Here is a 26416-nt window from a genome sequence, read left to right as displayed (position 1 = left end):
GGTCAAATCTTTTTAACTTTGAACCCTTGGCAGCCAAATTTTCGGTCAAAAACCGATTAAAAGCTTGCCCTATGTCTGAATACAATTCATGTAAAATTTCAAATGTTTAGACCAAAAATTGGCCGAGTAATTTGGTAGAGACCGCAGGTCAAATTTTTTTTTTTTTTAACCCTGATTTTGACTCCTTAACATTTGTTTCAGGCTTAAATCAAATTAAAAAGTTTGGTCCATGTCTAAGTAACCTACATCTAAAATTTCAAGTGAAAAATTGCCAAAAAAACAAATATATATATAACAAATTAATATTATCAAAGGCCAGATAAGTTACTTTTCTACCTAACTGGATAAGTGTTTTTATTTAATGTAAAATGTTTAATCAGTTCGAATATCAGACAGTACTTATTGGTATATTTGAAAAAGACAAATGGTGGCTAGCTTGCTGTTGAATACGTTAAGTTTGGGAAAATGAGTCCAAACTAAAAAATTATACGAAATACCACTATATGTAATTTCTACCACTTTTACATGTTCAGTGTATGCCGTCCTCTTCTAGTAGTCAGGATAAGGCAATCGAATCATACAATTTCGATTGTAACAGTACAAACAAAAGATTGCATGGACAGTATTAGAAACTTTTAAATGAGATATTTAAAAAAAGTCTGAATTTATTGGAATTTCATTGTGTTAAAAGAAAAAAAAAATAGAAAAATATGAATAAAAATAAAGCAATTTTTTTTTTAATCAATGTTGAAATGGAACCTTTTTGATTCATTTTTTTTTTTTTTTTAATTTATTATTTTTTTTTTTTTTACTGAAATAGCCAGGGAGGTAGAAATAATAACTAATGAACTTACAGTTTGAATCAATATTGCCACGAGGACACCACCAGCTTCATGGTATGCATATGGGAAATTTAAAAGGCCAGCGCCTAAAGCAGCATTGATCATCAGGAAGACAGCTCCATACCAACTGGTGCCACCACCACTATCTTAAACATTATTGAGAAAAAAAAAAAAAAAAAAATTAATGCATGGTCTCAGTTTTTATATAAACAATTGCACAATATTTTTGAAAACTTTATTTATACCCAGTTTATAAACTGTATTTATTTATTACAAAGACAAAATTATTCCTTTATTTGCTTGCTTTCTAACCCACATTGCAAAGTTATTTTGTATATGATTAATAATTTCTACATCAGTTAGCTTAAAGTAAAAAATTAGGTAAGGAAGATGGTTTATGAATCACACTCAAGTAAGGCTTTTCATTCCTTTATAGACCTCATGTCAGGTTTGGTCATAAACAGTCCACTGACACACACACGAACGCTATTATATATATTTAATGAAAACAAAGGGATGTAGTGTTTACCTGATATACGCAATGGTAAACTTCAAACTAATATAAATAACAGTATTTATATATAGAAAATGTAATCCCAACGGAATTAAAAAAGCTCAATACGCAATAGAGAGTAGAGCTTATAAGACAAAGAAAATTAAAACTAAGTTGAACTTTACAATCAAAATTTATTGTTCGACTGAATACTCCAAAAAACAATTTACAAAGTCCTTATTCTGCAGAGTTTCAAAGAATGCTATTCTTATTATTTTTCTGAAAATAATTCTTTAGATAGAATGTATTCTAAAATAAGTCCAGCGTGACGATGCATATAATCCGATTGGAAAGTTTACAAAACAGCTGAAATAATGAAAATTGTTTTTTCCGGGCAGTGCAGTAGTCCAAAGAGAAGTTCCCATTTGATTAGGGACAGACTTCTCTTTGGACTACTGCACTGCCCCCCCCCCCAAAAAAAAATTTTTTTCATTATTTCAGCCGTTTTGTAAACTTTCCAATCGGATTTTTGAAAACTTCCCAATCAGATTATATGCATCATCACGTTGGACTTATTTTGGAATACATTCTATCTAAAGAACTATTTTGCATTTTGGATTAACTCTAGAGGATTTTCATTCAAACTGAAATATTATGCGCAGTTTGTTTTTATATTAGTTTTTTTTACATATCCAATATTTTTTCATTTTTTTATTTGCCAATTTAAAACTACAATAAATTGCAGTTTCACTTAATGCCTTAACTAGCAAATTCTAGCATTGCTACAAATATAATTTGCTGATTTCTTTATGTCCTCTGATGAGAAGAATAATAAGAATAGCATTCTTTGAAACTCTGTGGAATAAGGACTTTGTAAATTGTTTTTTGGAGTATTCAATCGAACAATAAATTTTGATTGTAAAGTTCAACTTACAGTTTTAATTTTCTTTGTCTTATGTATATATATTAGATGCATAATCAAACCAAACCTGATTCAGGATGTTCTCTTCTGATACAGTACTCATACAAAAAAATGAATTGTTTGTTCAGCTTAAAGATCAAATGTTTGACTCCCTTTAAAACATTCAGACCAGCATAGTCTGGTTGAAGATCAATTGATATTTGATACATTAATTATAGTCAACAAGAGCAACAAGGTTATTAACAAGAGAAAACAAAACTAATGTGTAAAAATAGAGCTGAAAATTATTTAAGCCAATGAAATTACAGGTAGACATTGATACATGAGATAGAGACGTGCGCAATGCGAGATAGAAACGCCCTCGAGCCATCTCCTTGATAATACTATCCTGAGTAATATTACAGTATAACTTTTTTTCATAAAACAAAAAAAAACTATTTTATTTTTCCAACCTTTGTAAGTGCAAAGAGAAACAGTATTTTAAAACACTTGCATACAGTATTTTTGTTTGAATTGGTCCCAAATTCACTTTTAGTAATTTGAGGAGTCCAACAATAAAGTATGGCTTCTTTTTTTTTTTTTTAAGTAACCAATTTTGTGCAAATTCTAATGTATATGAAACAATATAGTCGTTTACTTAGTGCATTCTTAAAAGAAGGGGAAAAGCTACTTTTCTGTGGTACGTCACTTGAAGAAACTAATTTCTTTTTATTTCAGGAAAGATTCAATGTCAGCATTTAGGGTTCTTGTAAAAGATCATATTTACCACAATAAGTACTGAAAAAACGGCTTTCATTCAGCTTACAATTATATTTATTGAAAACTAGCATGGGGGGGGGGGATCCAGTTGTAAAATACTCTTTAATATATTTTAATTCATGCAGATTTTGTATTTATTATTACAATTCTCTACTGAATATTATATTGGACTTAATATGTAGTACCGATTTCAAAAGTAAAAAAAAAAAAAAAAATGACTTAGTTCCCATCAGCTCGAATCAAAACCAAAAAATTTAGTGCTCCAAGGGCCAACAATGTCAATGTGCACAGTTTGAAATCTGCTGGATGGCAATTCAAACGGATGCACGTCACTTTTTGTGTGTTTGTTTATCTTTGCTTGTTGGCAATGCTGACATTCCTTGCACCATTCCTTTATTGACTTGGCCATTTTGGGCCAAAAATATCTGGAAGTTATCATTTTAGTTGAAGCAGCAATTCCAGGGTGTGACAAGTTGTGTAAACTGTCAAAAACAGATTTCCAGAGCTTTTGTGTGACAAAAGGTCGTGGAAAAGGTAATGACATGTCACATAGGATTGTATTATGTTCATTAATCTGATACGGCTTCAGTTGATCACATAGAGTTTTCGTTTCTTCATCAGTGGTTTGGTGATTGGCCATCTCCTGTAAGTCACAAATATCAATTGTGATTGAATACGCTGGTCGCGATAAGCAATCAGCTACAATGTTCTGTGAACTTTTTATGTGTGAAATATCAGTCACATATTCACTCAAGAAACAAAGGTGATGCTGTTGTCTATCGGATTTTAAAAGTGTTTAGCTTTTAAAGGCGCTGCAGAGCGGTTTATGATCTGTTAATAACAACAAGTTTCTGCCTTCCACCTGATGTTTAAAATACAAGACTGCTAAATAAGCAGCTAGCAATTCTCTGTCAAAGGTAGAATATTTTTGTTGAGTTTGTGATAACTTTTTTGAAAAGAATCCAATAGGAATTGGTTGATTGTCAATCATTTGATGAAGTGCTGCTCCAACAGCGTAACTGGAACTGTCTGTAACAAGCTGATAATTAGTAGCTTTTGAATCGGGATAAGGTAGAGCGGTTACACCTGATAAACTTGTTTTTATCCTTTCAAAGGATTCAACTTCCTCCTTTGTAAAATCTATTTTCTTAGATTTTTGATTCAACCGAATACACTCGGTGAGTGGTAAACTGATTTCACTGAAATTTGGAACTAATTTTCTGTAAAAATTTGCCATGCCAAGGAATCGAAGCAGTGATTTTGAATCGTTCGGTTGAGGAAATTCATTTAATTCGCAGATTTTCTTGTCACTTGGCTTAAGACCATCAACAGATATGTGAAATCCCAAAAATTCAAGTTGAAAAACATTGCAAATACATTTAGAAAGAGAAATTTTATGGTCGTACTCACTGAGTTTCTGTAAAACAGTATCGAGGTGTTTGGAATGCTCTTCTTCACTATTTGAGAAAATAAGAATATCATCAATGTATATAAAAATACAATCGATGTCGCGGAAAATATTGTCCATCATCCTTTGGAAAGTACTAGATGCGTTCCGCAAACCGAAAGGCATGTAATTTTACTCATATAAACCGAAGGGTGTTGTGATGGCTGTTTTGCATACATCATCCGGATGGACTGGTACTTGGTGGTAAGCAGAAGATTCAATTTTTGAAAAAACTTTCTTAGCGTGCAGTTTTGATGACAAGGAATTTATGTTTGGCACTTGGTATCGATCTGGTTTTGTTATAGTGTTTAGTAACCTGTAGTCACCTACAGGTCTATAAGTCCCATCAGATTTATTCACCATGTGCAAGGCCAAACTCCACTCTGATTTAGAGGGGGATATAATTCCGGCATTCTGGAGTTTCCTGAATTTCTCTTTTGCTATGTTGTATTTCTGGGCTGATAACTGCCTTGTTTTAGAGAAAGATGGAGGGTTACTGCCAGTTTAAATTCTATGACACACTTTAGGTTTTGTTGCGTTGGAATCGCGATATGGAGAAATTAAGTTGGGATATTTTTGCGAAATTGTGTGAACAGTTGTGCCAGCAACGTTATCCGAGCATAAAGCAATATTCATAAGTATTGGTGATGGCTGTGCGTTTGAATATCTTTTGGTTGTTTGATCAATCAATTTGTTATTTGTGCAATCAACCATCAATCCAAAATGATTCAGAAAATCATAACCTAGGAGAGGTCTGGTAGTTTCTGCAATGAGAAAGGTCCAAGTGAAATCACGCCTCAAGTTATGAAGTGGCAGGTTTAATACTGCTTGACCGGAACATTCAATGTTCTGACTGTTAGCTGACACAATTGAGATGTTTGTTGGGTATATAACTATACATTTTCTTGGGATTACAGATATTGCAGCTCCCGTATCCACAACGAAATTCAATTTTATAGCTCCTAACCGTGCAGCTACTTCAAGAAGCGGTGAAGATGTGGAAGCTATCACGCTTCGGCGGGTTAGTTTTCCGATATTTTACCAAAAGCAGGGGAGGCAAGACGAGAACTGGGTTGCATTTGCACATTCCGTTTGTCTGGCCATTTACACCATGGTTTGCAATATTTTGCACATTCGGCAAAATATAGATGTGAACGGCAGATTTTGGGTCTCTGATCCTTGTTAAAAGGACGAACTCCATTTGGACAATTATATGATTTTTGTGACGGATTACTTTTTCTTTGAGATCCGTCATCACTCTGGTTACGATGGTTTTGGTTCCATGATATCTGTTGTATTTGTGTGGCTTCCTATCTATTAAAATATAACAGCAGATCATCGGACATTTTTCCAAGTCTTTCCAGATCGAGATCAATTTGTGCTGCTACCACGGGTTAGATCGAATGAGGTAGGGCTTGGATGAACTTATGTCGGACAATGTCTTCTCCAACACCAATTCTACCTGCTAATGACATGAGTTCGTTCAAATAAATCGAAGGACGTCCTGTCATGATTGAAGATGACATTAGTTTGTCCAGCATTTCAGGCTTTGATTTTTCATACTGGTTAATCACAGCATCTTTTAACTTATCAAAGTCTTTTGATTCCAGTATGTTGTTTTGTAATTTTCCAACTATATCCGTTGGTAGTGACGCGAGAATATGGTAAAATTTTTGTCTTGGTTGTTTAATGTTCATAATACTGAACTGGGCTTCCATTATTGAAAACCAAGCTAGTACATTTGAATCAATAAATGCCGGAGTTTTCATCGCAATTGACTGCACTGGTTTATCTTGTTCTGCTGCCATGTCGACTTCGTTTTCTGCCATTTTAGTTTTCCTTTTGTTATTCACATTTTTGCTGTGTGTTGTCTTTTATAATTTTGTTATGAAGATAGGTTTTTATGTTAAAAAAAAAAAATTTTTTTTTGTGAAATATGTTTTTGTTTCAAAAGAATAATTTTTTTTTTTGTTTGAAATATTTTGTTTGTTTTCAAGAAGAAAAGGAATATATTTGTAGGATTGTATTTTTGTTAGAAAATAAAAAAAATTTTTTTTTTGAAAAGTAGATTTTTATATTCAGAAGGATTTGTTTTATCGTTTTCATAAAAAAACATTTTTTTTCCTTTTTATTTTTGTTGTTGAATTTCCATAGTTTTTCGCGACCTTGGTGAAATTGTTTCTTGAGTTTTTATTTACTTTTGTTGAAATTCACATCAAAAGTTGGTTATTTGAAGTATTAGAAGGCAGTTTTTTGTTTGTTTGTTTGTTTGTTTGTTGTTGGTCCGTGGTGAATTTGTAGTCAAATTATTTCTTGGGTTGTTTTCATTTTGTTTAGTTTCGTTGAAATTCACATCAAAAGATTGGTTACTTGAAGCATCAGAAGGTAGCTTTTTTTTTTCTTTTTTGTTTTTTGTTTATAGAATTGTTTGCATGTTTTGGCCTATTCCTTTTTTTTATTATTGTTTATGTATTATCAATCAATGTTATTATTGTGGAGAAAAGAAGTAAAGAGAGCGAGACAGAGTCGAATTTATGAGGTTCTTTCGTAGAAAATATATCAACATAACAAACAAGGTTAACTCTCAATTTATAAAAGGAAAAAGATTTATTACATTTTAGGAAATATTTTCATTGAAAATAATAGTTCATTTATGAGTGAACACAAGGGGGAAATTAGTTTGAGATTTCGAGGAAGTTTGAGTTGATAATTTAAGAGCCGTGATTAGTTCACGGGTCTGTAAATCGTAAAGAAAACTTCCTCATTCAATTATATAAAATAATTTTCACTGAAAGTTTTTGAGTAGAGTTAATTAATCACTCTGGAAGGTTCATTGAATAATGTGAGAAGTTTTAAAATAATTATTTTCATAAACTTAATTTCAAGTGAGCATACGATAATAAAAGGGGGAATGCAAAAGTTAGTTACTGTTTCTGTGTGTGTGTTCGCCTATATTGTCTGATTAGCTGACTGTTATGTTCAAAGTGTTGTCGCGTTAGAGTTGAGTTGCAGACAGTAGTGATATATGCCTTCCAACACTATCTCTGAATTTTTGTTAACTGTTTTTTTTGGAAAATACAGAGCTCTTTTAAAGATTCTCATCGGCTCCCACAGACACCGAATTTCCGACAGCTTGGAAAATTCTCTGATTAGTCAGAAAATCAAAACATTGAATTTTTTAAGTAATTTAGTAAAAAGGCGCCTCTAGCCTCATGCGCAGAAAACGTTTCGGGGCACTTGAACTTCCGGCAGCGAAAGAGTGAACATCGTAGCTCACCATAAAGTGCTTGACCAATCAGATTGCAAGATAACAGGCGAAAATTTTTAATTGTGAAAATGAATAAATTATAAAATTCATCTGCACTAATGCCAATAAAAAATCTGCAATATTTTGAAAAGCGAAAAAGAAATTTAAATTTTTTTTTTGTTTTGAGCCTTATAGTTTAAAAACTATATCGGAATTCCTTAGGAGCAGTCACTAGAAGTTCTTGCACATTATTAGGCATGCAATACACGAATTTTCATAATCATAATAAATCGAAACTAACAAAAAAGAATTGTGAAAAAAAAACCCAAAAAACTTATAAGTTGTTTCATTATATTGTCTCCATCAAAAATAAATATTTTTCATTAATTTTTACATACAGCTTTTTCTTTGCTTTGAATGTTATTTCATTTTTTTTCCGCTTGATAGCAACCTCTGGCTTTGATTTTGACACTAGGTCATTTTCATTCAGCAAAACAGTTGGAAAATACCAACAAAAGTCGGTTTTAGCTTGGGTCACAAACTGTATCAGTATCAAATTTATAATAATAATTTAAAAGAAAAAAGAAAAAAAAAAGCGAATTTTGTTACAGAAAAAAAAATTTTGTCACAAAAAAAAAAAAAAAAAAAAAAAAACAGATCTTGTCACAGAAAAAAACAAAAATTTGTCACAGAAAAAACAAAAAAAAACAAACATGAACTTTGGTAACAAAACAAAATCACAAAATGCTAAGAACTCATATTTTATAGTTTTAAAAAGTTAAAAGCAATTTTTTTAAACACGGTTGAATTGTAAATAAGCATATATATATATATATATATATATATATTATATTTTATTTTGCTCTTTACTATATTGGTTATTTAAAAGTTTATCATTAACATTAGTTGTGTTATTTTCCATCAGATTTCATGAAATTAAAATAGCAATTTTATTTTTATTTATGTCAGTAAAGAACATATCTGAAAATAAAACTCTAGATATGGTCTTAAAATTTACACTTTTTTGCCGGAAAGTGGAAAAAAAAGGTAACCAAGAACTTAGACCAAGTTAAATTAAGCATGCAATACATGAACTTTCAAAATTTTATGGAAATCTAGGAATTATTTTCAATGCAAAAAGATCATTAAAGTGGTTAAAAATTGAGCTTTATAAAATTACGTAATTTGGAATTAGTGGGCTGACAAACTTTGACAAGACAATGTTTTACTCATTTAATTTTCCTAAATGCATAAAAAATGCTCAAAATAAATTGCATTTAACTTGAGGAATGTAAAACATTATGAAAGACTAATTGATCAAATGTTATGATACTTTTCCCTATGAATCCTTTTAAAATGCATTCAAGCAATGTAACATAGCTTACATACAAAGTAGTAATGGGACGATCCCAATATTTTTACCGATTCCGTACTAAATTCCAGATTCCGATTCTTTATAAATCTCTAACTATTTAACTATAGAGTTGTTATTTCCCCCGGTTTCTGTAAAAAAATATTAAATATGCAGATATTTTCCTAAGCATAAACTAACACTTATGGAGGATTATCTATAGATTTTAGCTTTACTGGTATTTTTAAATCAATAAATATCTATTATTTTATCATCATTACCAGCAATGAAAGATTTTGCTTTAAACAAAATCAAATAAAGACAAAGAATCGTTTTGGCATCAGAAAATAGGCACCAAATTTTCGATTTTGATACCGATTCCCCCATATTTGTTGATTTTTCCGATTCTCGATTAATTGTCCCAACACTAATACAAAGCTCAATATAACCCTAAGTATTTATCTATCTATCCAGTCAGGTTCCTTGCCTGGACCAATGTGACTCTTCAGATTTTCCTGTCCTCCATCAGCTGTCTCAGATCTTCAGGATCACAGTTGGTATCATGTGAAATTTGCTGGATGTATGTGGATCTATAGGGTGGTCAAAAAGTCAGGTAACATGTTAAAGGTAGAAAAAACAATATGATCCATTATAATCTCTATTCGTTTAATATTATTTGTTTAAATATTTGAGTGTAATATATAAACTACCCCTCCTGATTTCTGGCTTTGGGGCTATGTAAAGGATAGCGTTTATGGCAAGAAGCCTGATACAATAGCGTCTTTAAAGTTATTTATTGAAGAGGAGATTGCGCGAATATCAGCTGACATGATTACACGTGTTACACAATCAGTGGTTAATCGCTTCCAGCGATTGATAGAGAGAAATGGACGACAATTAACAAAATAAACATATTTCATGTTTGTTTCATTTTATATTTCAATGTATGGCACTTAAATATACGTGTATTGCTAATATCGTTTTTCTTTAAAATGTTACCTGACTTTTTGACCACCCTGTAGGTTGTCCTATGCTCATGCCCCCATGCCGTGGAGTCCATAGCAATACGCTTCTCACCAGCTCTTGCTTGCTCCACTGGCAGTGATTGGCAAATCGTAGACATTGCTCCCTGGTGGTAGTAGATATGATAGGTAGATTACCATAAAGTTGCTGCTTTGTAGAATGATTTTGCCAAGATATATTTAACACTGTTCATAGCATGTGGGTGTACATGCCATCTAGCTTTCTTTCCAATCTTTTGGTGAGTGTCCAGGTTGTAACACTGTAAACAAGGACAGACTCCATTACTGCTCTGAAGAACTGCCTTTTCAGTTTGTCAGTTAGCCTTGAAGTCCATATTGACCGGAGCTTATCCAATGCGGCCCATGCTTTTGAGATGCAAATTTCGATATCTTTCTCTGTGAAACCCATGTTGCTGCCCAGGATTTAAACTCGGTGACTTCTTTCAGTGTTCTTCCAGCTTGAGCTTTGAACGTCCCCTCTGCATTTAAAGTCAAACTTTGTCTTATCCACATTAATGTTAAGTATTTATATAGGACAAATGTATAAAAAAAAAAAAAAAAAAAAAAAAAAATTGAAGTTGGTTCATTTTTTTTTTTCCTATCACTGTTGATGCACTTTTTTTTTTTAATAGATATAATTCTTTGTTTTTTGAGTGCTTCTAAAGTTTGTTTTACGGCATATCAACCCTTTTCAGGTTATTTAATGCTGAATCCAGTGATTTTGAAGAACAATTTTTTAATAGAGTATATTTGTTTTTTTAAAGTCAGTTTCTATTTAACCCATAGTTGAGACCCTAACAGGTACTACCACTCCAGATCAGAATTGATCTGGGAGCAATGGCAATTAAAGGGTGGTTCCACACTCCCCAAAGCCCGCAAGCTAGGGCCTCACCATCGGATATAGTTTAATGTCATATCCAGGACCATGCTTCTAAAGAGTAATATAGTAGCTCATATGGGTTCTTAGTTAATGCAGTGTTTGTTGCTTAAGATTAAAAGAAAACATCTAGCATGATAGAGATAGCAAATATCAGTTCTAAAAAAAAAATCTTCTGTAATGTCACCGATTGCCTCCCTTTTACATAACTTTTCTAAATTAAAGAATACAAATAGTATAAATCCAGTGTAAAATTTCATTAAAACAATTTGATTTTTTTTTTCTTCATTATATCTTTATTGGATTAGGATACTTTTGATCACATTTAAGCATTTCACAAAGTTTTAATGTTATTGGTTCCCCGGCAAAAGGAGGGTGGACCTGTAAATTCACCCTTGTCCGTTCGTCCGTCCGCACTTTTCTCAATAACTACGCTTTGGAATATTTTTAAATTTTGCACGAACATTAAACATGATATGAGTAAAAAAGTAACAGAACAGATTTTCGAGGAAAACTTCGATTGAACTTAGTTTTTGTATGCCTCGTTCACTGTGCACTCACAAAGAACCATGCATGCTTCACTTGTTCAAAATGGAACCAAGTCGGTTCAAATTTACTCATCGATTGCTTTTATTTAAGTTGTTTTAATTTTAACTAAATCTATGATGATCTACGGTAGTGAAACATGGGCTCTAACAACTCACCAAAGTGAATCTTGACAGTAGCACAAAGGAAGATGGAGAGGATAATGTTAGGCATGCATCACTCTACAAGACAGAAAAACAAACATCTGGATCCACTGACAAACAAGAGTCATTGGATGTTTTGATGGTAGTATTGATGTCAAACACAGATAGGCAGGGCACATAGCCAGACAACATAATAGATGGTCCATCAGGACAACGGAATGGACACCTTGTGAACATAAGAGGCCAAAGGGAAGACCAAGAATGACCTGATACAGCACATGGGTCCCATATGGCAGCGAATAGCTCGGGGCAGAGTTAGATGGCTTGAGTCCAGGGAGGGGTTCCTCATTGTTGATGTTGAGTTTGAACTAATTATTCAGATGGATCTGATGAGTAAGTAAACATACAGAAAGAGATGAACCGATTATTTTCTTGATAACAAGTTTAATAAAAATCTGTTATAATTTAAACTCATTTTCTCACTATGACGATATTTTAAGGAAATTATCTGCATATTACCACAGCACTAAAAAGAACAACTAGCATTTGCATCTTTGAATATCTGGGCAATATTTTCTTTGGAATCCAGAAGGACATACTTCTGACAACAAACGCCATATGAGGGAGGAGGGGAGCAGTGAGAGAAGTGTACAAAGTCGTAGCACTCCTTCTGAAGCGAAGCCTGGGTCTCTTTGGATTTGTAGGGCGTTGCCGAGTCCTGCTCCAACACATCCAGGTACACTTTGGTGCTGACTTTCAAGCAGACTTTGAAGATGTGATGTGGCACTCACTTAAAACTCCCTTAATTTATTTTCAATTATTGTTACCTTTAAAATAGAAAGTAAGCTGTGAGAGTTATTTCCCCTTTAAGTTATTTCCAGTTTAATTTTTATGGATGAAAATTGATGTACTTTATGCTTCTATAAATCCAACATGTGATCCACTTTCAGGAAAATCATAAGTTAAGATATTTGGTGTATCTTAAATAGTTTGTGGCCTAAACCCTCCGCCCACCAATATTTTTCCACCTGGCAAAATCGGGTATATACAGCTAGTAATTAAATATTCATCTAGAAATACCATACAATTTAATTTTGAGAAAATCTTCATGTCAAACCTTGTTTGGATATATTTTGTATACAAAAAGTTGTTAGATGAGACAAGTCATTAGTACCGTCGGTTTCAAGCCCGATAATTAAGACTGTTTAAGATATCCATATCAAGCTCTCTTCAGCCAATACTCACCTCTTTTATGAGTTTTGGCTGAAGAGAGCTTAATATGGATATCTTAAACAGTCCTAATTATCGGGCTTGAAACCGACGGTACTAATGACTTGTCTCATCTAACAACTTTCTGTATACAAAATATAAAATATAAATACGCTCTTATTTTTCAGATTTTCCTTTTAACTGAGCACTCTGCTGGATTTCTTTTTCAAATAAAAAAAAACTAAATCATATATATATATATATATATATATATATATATATATATATATATATCAAGCACCTTAACTTCATCTGCTTCATCTAGTGTGAGGTGTATGCAGTCAGAGATAATAGTAAAAATAATTTATCATTTTTTTGGTAAACATATGCCTCTCTCCTAAAATGTTCGTTATTGACTATTTTGGAAAACAGTTTTGGATAATTTCTTCAAAATTTCTCCATTTGTTGGTAGCATATAAACTAGAAAATCCTGAAAATACGAGTTTGTAACTCCAATCGTTTTTTTAATATGGATTTTAAGATTTTAGGTATGTTGCAATAGGCTGCAAAATTGTGACTAGGGATGTACCGATTAATCGGTACGTAATTTGCCTAATCAGTCAGTTGGCCGATTATTTACTTTTCTCTTTCCTATTAAATTTAAATCATTTCATCATTACCAAGTAACTCATCAGATAACTTTGACACATTAACATAGTAACTGCTAATTTAACTTAACATTTAATTAAGTGTCTGGTCACTATTTTGGCTTTTTGCCTTTATTAACTAAAATTACAAAATGCAAGGTACAATTTCCAATTCTTAAATGTATATACTTAAATAATTCTATTAGAAAAAGGAAATTACAAACCAACTACAAAGTACAAATTGTAATTCTTTAAGTGAATAACTATAAGCTGAAGTTCTTCACCTGCTGTTGCTCTACTTCCCTATTCTTTCCGCTTGCCTCTTTGTCTCTCAGTCTCCTCAATATTTTAAGCTGAATGCTTTTAAGTTGTAATGTAGAAACAGAGTTTTTCCATTCTCAGGACTCAGCCTCTTAGGTTCATACACATTACCACCTGTACTAAAGAGCCACTCACTCTCCACAGATGAAGGTGGCGCACTTAAATATTTTGAAGTCAGTTTATTCAGCAGTGGTAAGGTCTCCTGTCTTCTTCCACCACTGAAATAGATCATCACCTCTTGTGAGTCGTTGTAAAGCTACAAAATGGTATAAAGTTCTTTTGTGCTCTTAACCATAAAGGATTTACTGCATTTGAGTTTAGATTGTGATTCTTGTATTTCTGTTGTTGCAGTCGGCGGGTTTAACTCATCTTCTACCTGCGCTAAGTTTTCATTTGTTACTGTAGGTTTATTTGAAGCTAATTCATCAAACAGGTTTGACCCTCAACAGAGAAGTTTATCTTTCATTATCATCAGTAGAAAGTAGATGTAGAATCCAATTCTTAGTGCTTTCCATGTCATTCTTTTGAAATTTAAATTTGAATCTTGGATCTAGGAAAGTAAACAAGTTTTTATCCTTTAGAGAAGATAAAAATCTTGTTTCCATCGATTCATTGAATTGTTCAACAATGGTAAGGATTCCACTAAAGTCAGAAATATGGGAATTAGATTGGACGGCTTTTGAAAGAAATAACTTCAAAGCTAAAATTGTAGGTATTATCATTGATATGGTTGATGTTCTGTGACTTGCTTCTTTGGTGATTTTTTTCAAATGGACTCAATAACTGGACAATTTTTTTTTTTTTTTTTTTAAACAAGTCCCCATTGGTAAGTTGTTAATGTAGAAATTTTATAGCGTTCCAAATTTCCTATGGAAAAACTGAACGAATCTCTTATTAAAAAATTTCATTCTGCTTCACATATATTCCATAAAAAAGTCCTTTCTGATTAATGTTTACCAGTAAAAAAATATTCTGTTATTCTGAAAAACAGCCAAGTTTGTTTACTTATTTTAATAATAGTAAACATTAATCAGAAGGGACTTTTTCTGAGCATTCAACGTAAAGCAGAATGGTCCACACAAACCAGAAATAAATCATTTGTAAACAATCACAACGTTATTTGAACAAAGCTAATATAAAAATGAATGATGTTAAAACATTTAAAAAAGAAAATAGTATTTATGCAGAGAACGTTTTGGAAACCCATTTCTTAACATGTGGAGGAGAGGTTATTTTTCTTGGTCTGTACTTTCACCTAAAAATTTAATAAACAATACAAAACAAGTGATTTGTGCCACAAGCATTGAAGAAGGACAACTCAAGTTCTTTCTTTATGTGTTTGATTGGGGAAGGAGGTGTGGGAACCACCTCAAATGGACGAATATGATCAGTGCCAAGCAAGGAATTCAATGGAATCGAAAAGAAATACCAATTGTATAAAAAACAATATCGTTGATAACATGCAGCTCTCTCTTTTATTAAAGTTAAATTGATGTTGAACCTGTATGTTTGCTTAATTACATCGCCACGATAAAAAGAAATAAAAACTGTTGCAATATTTTGGAGTGATAATGGGGTATATATTTAATTGCCGCCCACATCGGCAATATTTGGCACAAGGCCTGGAAAGTGGGATACCCGCAGGCTCCCCTAAAGGAGGGGCACTCCGGCAATTTTAAAAATTGCCTGAGTAACCCAGTCGGCATTCCCCGGTCGGGGCGCCTCAGGCAGCAAGCAATAAACTTGCCCCACCGGAAAGCCCGGTGGCAAGGCCTGGGAGGGTGGACCTTCTAGGTATTACCCAGGCGGTGTACCTCAGTCCAACAGGTGCTGGGCTGGTTCCCGGCCCCTCACCTGTTGGGCTGAGTGTCAAGTGACGAATCCTTGACGTGTACTATCTTGTCCCCCTGCAGCCGAAGCCGCTAGGAGACACATCCCATCATCCAGGAGTGATAATGGGGTATGATCCCACACAGTCGGACGATTCTATTTATAAACGATGCTGCTAAGAACTGACGAATTAAATAAATTCACGTGCTGCTACCAACCAATCAGAAACCAAAATTGCTACATAAATATTAAACCTTTTCTGGTGCAATTTCACATGTTCTTTCCCGGGTTTCGACACGGTAAGAATATTTTGTTCTGTGGAACTGTCTACTACAAACAAGTCACCTACCAGGACTTGTGTGTAACAGCGAACCATCTGAGGATTCAAAATGGCTTACACTTCTACAAAAACACTACATAAAATTACTACATTTTCTTGAGGATACTATTTAAGAAGTACATAATATAGCATTCTACAATATGTATTGATTAGGTATTCGATATTCCAAATCTGTATATTTTAGCAGTTTTCGTGATGTGTGATTTTGAAATTAAAATATGTTTGACATTTGGTACTTTATTTCCGCCATCAAAATTGAACATATCAGCATTTTTCTCGACTTATAACGAAGTTAGTTGCAGTTTACTGTCATTTAATTCAGTTTTATTTGATGATACTTTAAAAATTGTCCATCAGTGCAATTTTGCTATTATAAATGATACTCACTTTTCACACCTCAAAAATGAAGGCCGAAATTTAATTAGAAATAATTGTACTTTTACTTTTTATTATTCTTATACTAAGAGTGATGAAAACATCTTTTGTGACATTTTTACTGTTTTTTTTTTGTCAGTTGGTTTCAAAGTTGCCATATTGTATTTTACACTTGTTCATGCTTTTTCACCCTCAGCAGGGTAATGTATCCTGCCATTACTGCTTTATTATTATCAGCAGAAAGTAGATGTAGAATCCAATTCTGTTTTCTATGCCAATCTTTTAAAATTAATATTTGAATCATGGATCTAGGAAAGTAGACATACACAAGTTTTTATCATTTTGATATGATGAAGAGCTTTTTTCCATTGATAACCTGAATTGTTCAACAATGGTAAGAAGGATTCCACTAAAGTCAGAAATACTAGAATTAGATTGGACAACTTTTGACAGAAATAACCTCAGAGTTAAATTTGTAAATATTATCATTGATATGGTTGATGTTCTGTGACTTGCTTCTTTGGTGATTTCTTCAAATGGACTCCGAAACTGAATATTTTTTTTTTGAACAAATTTCTATTGGTAAGTTGTTAAGGTAAGAAATCTTAACAGCACACATTACAAGAGTTTTTCATTGTTGTTTATTTATTTTCAGCATATATGTTGAATTCCACCATGTGGTCACATCTTGAAGGAGTTTGTTTTTTCAAAATTAACCTAATCATGTATTTCAGTTAATTTACTAATAAGAAGTGATTCAAGTGAGACTATTTCTGTTAGATGTAATGGTTGTCTTCAAAGACCGAGTTACAATACAAGATAGTTATTCTAAATCACATTCCCTGGCACCCCCAACCATATTTTTTCCTGAATCCCGCAAGACTATTAAAACTTTATTGAAGATTTTATACTCATCCAGAACATTGTGCAATTCTTCACTTATTTTTGCACCTGTGTGTATAATAAGGAATGGGACAACTCTAAGCACAGCTCTGCACAGTTCAAAGTTATTTGAACGCTAAAGATTTGTCAAATACAGAAAGGGAGCATTATCTGTTGTAGCTGTCCAAATCTCTGTAGTTCATGAAATGTTGCTAATTTCAGCAAGTTGATTTTTTTTTTTACTTTTGAAATATATTGAAAATTATTTTGTAGTGGAGTACTTTTTTAATGGTATGCTGTAATTTGAACAAAGTATTGCAATAAGTCTATTAAATCCAATGTCAGAGGTTACAGAATATAGTTGCAGATCAACAGCATCCCAAACTTTCTTTTTGGCCAATATTCTATAGTAGTTGGGTGTTTTGTTGGAGGCTCGTAGTTGTTGCCACTTGTTCTTGGAATGCCCATCCCTGAACATTCATTGCGCTTCCTTTTATTTGCAACTTTTGCTTCTTGTGAATGAAGCTTTCTAAGATGGTTTAACATATTAGTCATTGTAAAAGTTTTTGCTGATTTGCCTCCCTTTGATGTGATGGTCTGTAGGGGACTAGGATATATAAATACCCCAATCCCGTTACAAAAGAATAATGAAACGGATGGGAATTGAAGGAAACAAAGACTCAATTAATGGATAAGATAAATGTCGTTTATTTGCTGTTGAAAGAAACGAATGTTTTAGTTATAACATGTCCGCGCGTATGTAACCAATGTCCGTTGCAGGACTAGTATTGTAGCAAGAATAGGAAATGTGTTTTCATCTCAAGTTCGGGTCACTATTGTTTGTTCGTGCGTGGGAAGAGAAATAAATGTAGGAAAATTGAGAATGGTAGTCCAGTGTGTAGACAAAGGAGAGGATATTAGAGTTGTCACCAGTTAGTAGTCAGCGACGCGAAGGTGTTCTTAGTGGCCAGTAGTAGGTGGAAAGAGAAAGGGTGAGAATGTATACATACAGCCTTTAGCTCGTGCCCCATACATAGTAGGAAGTGGGCGTGAGGTGCGCGTGCACGCCGAAACGGCGCGCGGCTTATTCGCCCAACCTCTCTAGTTGAGAGTTGGTTCCAAAGAGAGTTAGAAACAGCTTATCGCCTTGTTTTTATACTCGTTTCCAGAGTGTATTTTGCGCATGTGTATTTCCTTAGAAAGCGGAAGTGACGTCGTCCATGTGTGAGTACATGTGTATACGTAAGTGTGTGTGTATATATACATGAATGTGAGTGTATGTACGTGTGTGGACGTGAGCGCGTATGTTTGTGTGCGCGTATGTATATGACAGCTTGAAATATGAATGTGTGTTTTGTGTGAGACTTGAAAAAGGCTCGTACAGGTCCGACATAACTTGCAAGTTATTCTAAGGATTGACATCAAAATACTTCCAGCAGACACTAAGGTGAAGCGGGAAAAGGGATCGGAAAGGCGATGGAAGGGAGGGGGAGGGGGTAAGCAAAGAATTAATAATTCAGAAATTGGTACTTATGTACTTATGTTACCGGGTGTATTGTAACTATTCTGTACTTTCACCTAACAATTTAATAAACAAAAAGATATCGTAAAACTTGAATTTAACCTGAAAATACGAGTTAAAAAATATGGCTTAAAAAAACAAAACAAAATTAAAAAATAGCACGGTAACATGCACCACTTTATTTTACATATTTCTTTTCCAAAGGACCGTTTGAATACATTGATTTAAATTTAAAGTGTGGCAAATTTTTAGATTAGGTCCACCTCCACAATTTCCTTTTAAATGACGACTTTTAGAAGTTTTCGACTATGCTAAATACGGAAATCGCCTTGAAATATTTCAGAAATAAGTAGTTATCGAGATATAAAAAGTTGTTTTATGCATTATATTCTTTGGCGGCCATCTTTGTTACGCGCGTGCGCCATAAACAAATCTGCACGCGTAACAAAGATGGCCGCCAAAGAATACAATGCATAAAACAACTTTTTATATCTCGATAACTACTTATTTCTGAAATAGTTCAATGCGATTTCCGTATTTAGCATAGTCGAAAACCTATAAAAGTCATCATTTAAAAGGAAATTGTGGAGGTGGACCTAATCTAAAAAAAAAATACCAAAGTAACTTTTATTAGTCATGGTAAAATTTATTTATTTATTTATTTATTTTTACACTTTTGTTCGTTTGCTGGGTATTTGCTGGCTTCTTTGCAATATATCAATTCAATTAATTAGATAAACCAAATAATCTGATTAGAATACTACTGTTTTTTTTTTTAAAGTACACGCGAATTCATTCGTAATTGTGAAATTATTCAAAATTGAAGAAATAAAGCACAAGAAGCGCAACTGATTTTTTTTTTTTTTTAATAATTATACAACACTTTAAATAAATGTGATCAAACGGTCCTTCAAGTTTTACGATATCTTTTTGTTTATTAAATTGTTAGGTGAAAGTACAGAATATTTACAATACACTTGCCAGCCCGGTTACATAAGTGCATAAAGTACCAAAAATAAGGGATTTTTAATATCGTATTCAGCCACAACCACCGGGCGGCACTTGAATGAATGGTTTATTTTATTGATGCTACACCGTAATCACGTGATTAAAATTTGAGCAGACGAAACATTAGGAGTCAAAATACCAAAAAAATCGTACTTTTACAGAATTTGAACGAATTAAGTTGCATTTTTTTTTTTTTTAACTTGGGTTTCATTCAAATTCTGTACACACAATAAAAACAATGCCGTTCTTGGACGACAATACGAAAAATAAAGACATGCCAAAATTGAATTAAAAAAAAAAAAGTGCGTAAAAGTACAGACCGGAAACGGGAAATTTCACGTGCCACCCCACCTCCCCACGATAAACATTATTGCATGCATTAATAAAAAAATAATCATGAATAGTTGTGAGGTGGAGGGTCGAAAATAAGATTACTCTGAACCCCCTCCCCTTTCTAAAAGTTGAACAATCAACTAAGAATAGAAAACTATTTTTTTTACAATCTGAAGTGTTTGTCAAATCTAAGCGCTTCTACACTATTGGGACGAAATTTCAGAAATCGTAATACTGAATTTCACATGAAAACAATGGTATCTATGTAATGTATTCCACGTAGATTTAAGATGATTACATTAAAAAATTACGAAAATTGATAAGATAGAAAATTATTTATTAAAGAAAAAAATAGAATTTGATGAAAACGATCGTAAGACACAGGTTTGCATTCAAACAAGATAGCGGCAATTTCTCACCTGCTAACACGATTAAAGTTTATATATATATATATATATATATATATATATATATATATATATATATATATATATATTTTAATAATTCAGTAATATTCAGGTAATTTCGACTGCATAATTTGGAAGCTACCATTGTAACTTAGAAGTGAAAAAAAAAAAAAAATCAGATGAAACCATTGACTTTTTTTAATCCGAAAACTCCATTTATCGACTACAAAATCTCGTCCAAATTCTGTAGAAGCGCCCTAATCTATATTAGTCTAAAGAATTAAACATAATTTTTCAGTAAAACAAATAATGGAGGTGCATTTTATACGTTCACAAACTATTTAAAAACTGACAGTCGTTGCGAAATGTACGAAGAGAATAAAAAATAAAAATATTACGCACTTAGTTGTCATGTCGAAAGTATTAATATATCCAAATATTACGAACATTCATCGAGTAGAAAGTTATTTAGAGTTGAAAGTAATTTTTTCAGAAATTTGGGTAAAATTGCAGTTTCCCTAAAGTAAAAGATGAAGAGTTCACACACAGGGAACATAATTCAAAACGCAAAATTTAGATTACACCGTAATGGTTTCCGGCATCTTTAACCTCGTGCAGTACACGTTTTTTCAAGTTAATGAAAACAAAATTATTTGAATCAATGAATTTTCGTAAGTTTTGGATATATTACTATTTTCGACATGACAATTAAATGCGTCATATTGTTTTTCTTAAAACATTAAAGAATCTGCCGATTCTATCTTAAACAAAAAATGTCGATAATTGCTTGTTGAAAAATACTTGTACTATATATATTATATTGGCACATGTGTAGTTTAGCGGCGTAAATTATTTGACAGACGAAAAATTATAAAAAATATTTTTTTTTATATATATATATATAAAACACATTAGACCCTAAAGCTGAAATAAACACCGAAACATTTTTTATTAGACTAAATGTACGACAATCAAGGTCGCCATATCGTTTATGAAATTTGGCTTTTCTAGGGTTTGACAGAGTGTTTTTTAGGCCAAATTTGGCATTTTTTACGCTCTTTCATTACATAAATGGCGGCCAAAACAGTTCATAGAGCGTAAAAAAGGCCAGATGTGGCCTTAAAAATGCCAATCTGTCAAACCCTAGAAAAGCCAAAATTTAAAAACAATATGGCGGCCTCGATTGTGGTATATTTAATCTAATAAAAAATGTTGAAAAAAATAAAAATGAGAGTTTTTCGGTTTTTATTTCAGCCTTAGGGTCTAATGATGTTTTATATAAAAATAAATAGTTTCTATAACTTCTTGTCTGTCAAATAATTTACGCCGCTAAACTACACATTTGCCATTATATTTTAATCATTTCAACATGGCAAAGGTGCCTGCTTCATCTCCCTCATACGACGGGATGATGCGATAAGGGTCGGAAAGTGGGAATTGAAATGATTTATTTTTTAACTTATTTTAACTGCAACTCAACATTCACCATTAAACTGACGACTTTTCTAGGTCTTTGGGTATGCTGAAAACGAATATCACATAAAAATTTGGGGCATATAAGTAGTTTTCTGGATATTAAAACCTTTATTATCCAATGTAACCCTTATGTTTTCCCTGGCAGCCATGCCCCCCCCAATGAACAAGTACTAATGCGCATGCATATTACAAAAACAACCCCTTCCCATGTTAAAAATGAAATTCATTTGAAAAAAAAAAAAAATGTCTTAATATCCCGAAAACTACTTGTCTGCCCAAAATTTGAATGTGATATTCGTTTTCAGTATACGCGAAAACATAACAGTGGTCAATTTAACGGCGAGTGTTGACTGAGTTGCAGTTAAAGTAAAATTTACCACTTTTTCTCAAAGTCTTCTCGGCTAGGGATTTTTATCCTCCCCCCCCCCCCCAAAAAAAAATCAATAGAGATTAGACCATTCCTTTAATGATCCGGTCCCTTTTGATTTTGCGATAAGAGTTTAGTTCTGTGCAGTTAGGAGGTCAGGTCCACCTTCCCAGGCTTCGCCTTCTCTTTTAGAGAAGGGCTTAGTTTTGGAGAAGGGGTTAGTTTATTGTTACCGTTTGTTTCTCTTTTAGAGAAGGGGGTTAGTTTTGGAGAAGGAGTTAGTTTATTGTTACCCGCCTGAGACACCCTTGCCGGGAAATGTCGACAGGGCTGCCTAGGCACTTTTCGCAGGTCAGAGTGCCTCTGCTGCTCTGGGTCGATGAATTCTCGAGTTCACTTTTCAACCCTGGTGTCTAAGTTCTTGCAATGGTATAAAACTAAAAACCTTCACACTCTTCTTAGAAGTTTTTTTTGGTGGGGGGGGGGGGTGAACCTCCTAGAACTGCACAAGACTGGCAACATTCCTCAGCCAACAGTGGAAAAACCATTTCAATAATGGCTGAAGGGGGAAACCCACGACGATCTCAAAATGCAATAATCTCTTCTTTTGGGACGGGTTGGTTTGAAGCACTTACTGGAGAATTCTGGTCGTGCCAGAACGTCACCTTTGCCAAACTGACAGGTAAATAAACTTACCGTTTGTAACATCGATTTCTATTTTGTCCCCAAGTAAAGGTGCACCTTCCTCCTCTGAATATTCTGCCTGGATCGTTACGTTCATGATGGTTTCTTAATGATCAGGAAATTATTTGACCAGCCACGAGCCGAAGGAAACCGAACGAGAAAACGTCGGATAACTAAATCGTGCAGAAATAAACATGTGCAATTGTTTATAACCGGAAGTAATCGACCCACGTGATTAGATAATTTCTTATAACACGTGGGGAGTTGTTTATATCACGAATGACAATTAGGATTCAGTTACGTTCAAATAAAAATACACTTGGACATTAAACGTTTGGCAAAAATTAACTAATTGTTTGATGTTACTAATTTTTTTTTTTTTTTCTGAACTTATTTTGGAGGAAATTTTTTTAAAATAGAATTTTAAGAACAAAATTATATAATTAAATTATGGGTAAAGGTGCGGTGCCGGTGCACTGTGCAGTATTTTTCCACCTTCAAAAAAAAATTCCTTTAAAATTATGGTAAATATGAAGAATCAACTCCGCCCTCGAAAATCCCTTTTAAATTACCACTTAATAGGTTTTTGGGGGCGCTGAAAACGAAAATAACGTTTAAAATTACGGCAAACGAGTAGTTTCCAAGATATGAAGAAATGTTAGTTTTGAAAATGTGTGTGTGTGGGGCTGTGCCTGTGGGGGATCACTTTTCTATAATAATTTAACGTAAAATGAGCAGCCACTTTGTGGCCACCATTTTTTTTTTTTTTTGTGTGGGTGCTTTATACACGTTTTATGGCCACCTCTTTTTTTAGGGGAGGGGGCTGCCGGTTTATGTTTTTCGTTCTTTTTTAGGTGCGCTTCTGCAGTTTAATTAACCAGGGGTTGTTTTACTGTACACATAGATTCGAAAAAGTTGTCACAAAACAAATATAGAACAAATAAATGTTATCAAAGGCAAGATAAGTTACTTTTCTACCCAACTGAATATGTTTTTAGTGTTTATATTTAATGTAACATGTTTATTCGGCTCGAAAAACATACAGTGTTTACAAATGTATTGAAAAATTCAAAATGGCGGCCGCGGCCGACTCTCTCTCTCTCTCTCTCTCTCTCTCTCTCTCTCTCTCTCTCTCTCTCGGAGATGGTAAGTTTGGGAAAGGGAATTATAAATAAAAAAAAACAGTCAAAATACTATTAAAAACCCGCCGAATATATGTCAGCCTATGTCACGGTAACATATATTGAGCTAGTTTCTAACAGTATTTTTCTGGTTTTTTTATTTATAACTCATTTTCCTAAACTTACCGCCTCAGAGAGAGAGTCGGCTGCTATTTAAATTTTTCCAATACATCGGTAAACACTGTATGTTTTTCGAGCTGAATAAACATGTTACATTAAATATAAACACTAAAAACATATTCAGTTGGGTAGAAAAGTAACTTATCTTGCCTTTGATAACATTTATTTGTTATATATTTGTTTTGTGACAACTTTTTCGAATCTATGTGTACAGTAAAATAAACCCAAATTCTGTTTACATTTGGTGTCGGCGCGTTACTTATGTTAAAACGGTTAATTAAACTGCAGAAGCAGCAGCACTTGTTAAAAAACTATATAAATTCTATAATTGAATATCCCCTTCAAAAAAAAAAACAAAAAACGAAAAACATAAACTGGCAGCCCCCCCCCCCCAAAAAAAGAAGGTAAATTTATACAAACACCGTGACAGCGAATTAACCCTAACCCTAACCCTAACCCTAAACCCTAACCCTAACCCTAACCCTAACCCTAAACCCTAAACCCTAACCCTAACCCTAACCCTAACGCTGTCACGGTGTTTGTATAATAATACCAAAAAGGAAACGGTGGTCATAATTGGTGCATTTCTTCATATCTTGGAAACTACTTGTTTCCTGGAATTTTAAACGTTAGTGGTAATTTTAAAGGATTTTCCGAGGGTGGAAAGAAAGCCCCACAAAAAATGGTGGCCACAAAGTGGCTGCTCATTTTATGTCAAATTATTTTTGAAAAGTGATCTCCCACTTTTTCAAATTAAAATTTATTCATATCTTAAAAACTACTGCCGTAATTTTAAACGTTATTTTCGTTTTCAGTGCCCTCGAAACCCCATAAAAGTGGGAGTTTTAAAGGAATTTTCGAGGGTGGAGTAATTCTTCATATTTACCAAAATTACCGCTGTGAAAGGTCTTTCGAGGGTGCTAATAGCGAAAAAACCGTTTAAAATTCTAGGAAACGTTTAAAACCCGCTTAAAATTCTAGAAAACAAGTAATTTCCAAGATAGGAAGAAATTATAGTTTCGAAAAATGGGAGATCACTTTTATATATTAATTTAATGTAAAATGAACACCCACTTTATAGCCACTTTGGGTGGGGGCATCTGTTATTTTTTTTAGGAGGTGATGTTTATTTGGTAACTGTGGCCTGGTTTGGCCAACAGAAAACCTACCTTAAAATACTTGTTTCAATAGGTTTTCATGTGTACTGAAAACGAATATTTCATTTAAATTTTCCACAAATAAGTAGCTTCCTGGGTATTAAGCAATGTGATTCTTTATGTTATATGAAGAAATTTTATTATCCACTTCTTCCCGTGGAAGGCAATTCTTCTTAATCAATTAGTCGTTACAACTAAACTCTGAAACATCAAGGAAGAAAACAAACAAAAAGAGAAAAATAGGAGAAATAGAATTTATTAAATATGATATCAAAAGGAAAGGTTCGTGACCTCTATGGGCTGCCAAAAATGTCCATCTGGCTTACAAGCAATCTTGTAGTAGTAACCGAAGGGGGAGAGAGTGAAGGGAAAGAGAAGGAAAGAGAGATAGAGAAGGAGGAAGAAAGAAAGAAAAAAAGGAGGGGAGCACTTACTGGAAGCTTCTGGGCGCCCTTTCTCGAATGGAACATTTAGAAAGTTCGTTTTTTGGGGCTTTTACTTTCTGAGTTTGTGTTGTTAAAAAGTTCTTTTTGTCAGTCCCTTTCCTGGAAATTCGTTTCCGAAGTCCTTTTTGCAAAGGTTGAAATTTCATGGAGGCAGAATATTTTTGAGTTTTCAATTATCTTCGAAACTTCCCAGCAGCGAATTTTCTTTTCAAAACTTCAATTATCTTTATCTCGATAATTATATTCAGTTTTCAAGTGTCTTAGAAAACTTTCAGCGGCGAATTTTCTTCTCTTGGTTCCCTTTTTTTTCAACGACTTTAATGTCTCGTCAAGACAGAGTTGTACAACGCCTTAGTAATTTCCAGGCGTCCCCTTTTATCCGAGACCTTAAGGGAATTCTTTCGTTACTTGTTGTCTCGACGACGCCTTGTCCACAACTGTCGAATTAACTAAAAAATATCA

The 26416-nt window shown here is 33.4% G+C and overlaps 1 protein-coding gene across 1 annotated transcript in view; it reads right to left on the bottom strand.

Moving 5' to 3' along the window:
- The window catches only part of LOC145277049 (sodium-coupled neutral amino acid transporter 7-like), a 58925-nt gene extending 35555 nt beyond the window's left edge, over positions 1 to 23370 (bottom strand). The window contains exons 1-2 of the mRNA XM_080128702.1: positions 23063 to 23370; positions 855 to 988 (exon numbers count right to left, since the gene is read on the bottom strand). Of these exons, the coding sequence (XP_079984828.1) occupies positions 855 to 988; positions 23063 to 23147 (219 nt within the window). The 5' untranslated portion in view covers positions 23148 to 23370. The remainder of the gene's footprint in view (positions 1 to 854; positions 989 to 23062) is intronic.
- Between the last annotated feature and the right edge of the window lie 3046 nt (positions 23371 to 26416).

The sequence above is a fragment of the Euprymna scolopes genome, chromosome 1 (assembly GCF_053919585.1).
Source record: "Euprymna scolopes isolate OS-2025 chromosome 1, ASM5391958v1, whole genome shotgun sequence".
NCBI classification, from domain to species: domain Eukaryota; kingdom Metazoa; phylum Mollusca; class Cephalopoda; order Sepiida; family Sepiolidae; genus Euprymna; species Euprymna scolopes.
This window is presented reverse-complemented; position numbering and strand designations above follow the sequence as displayed.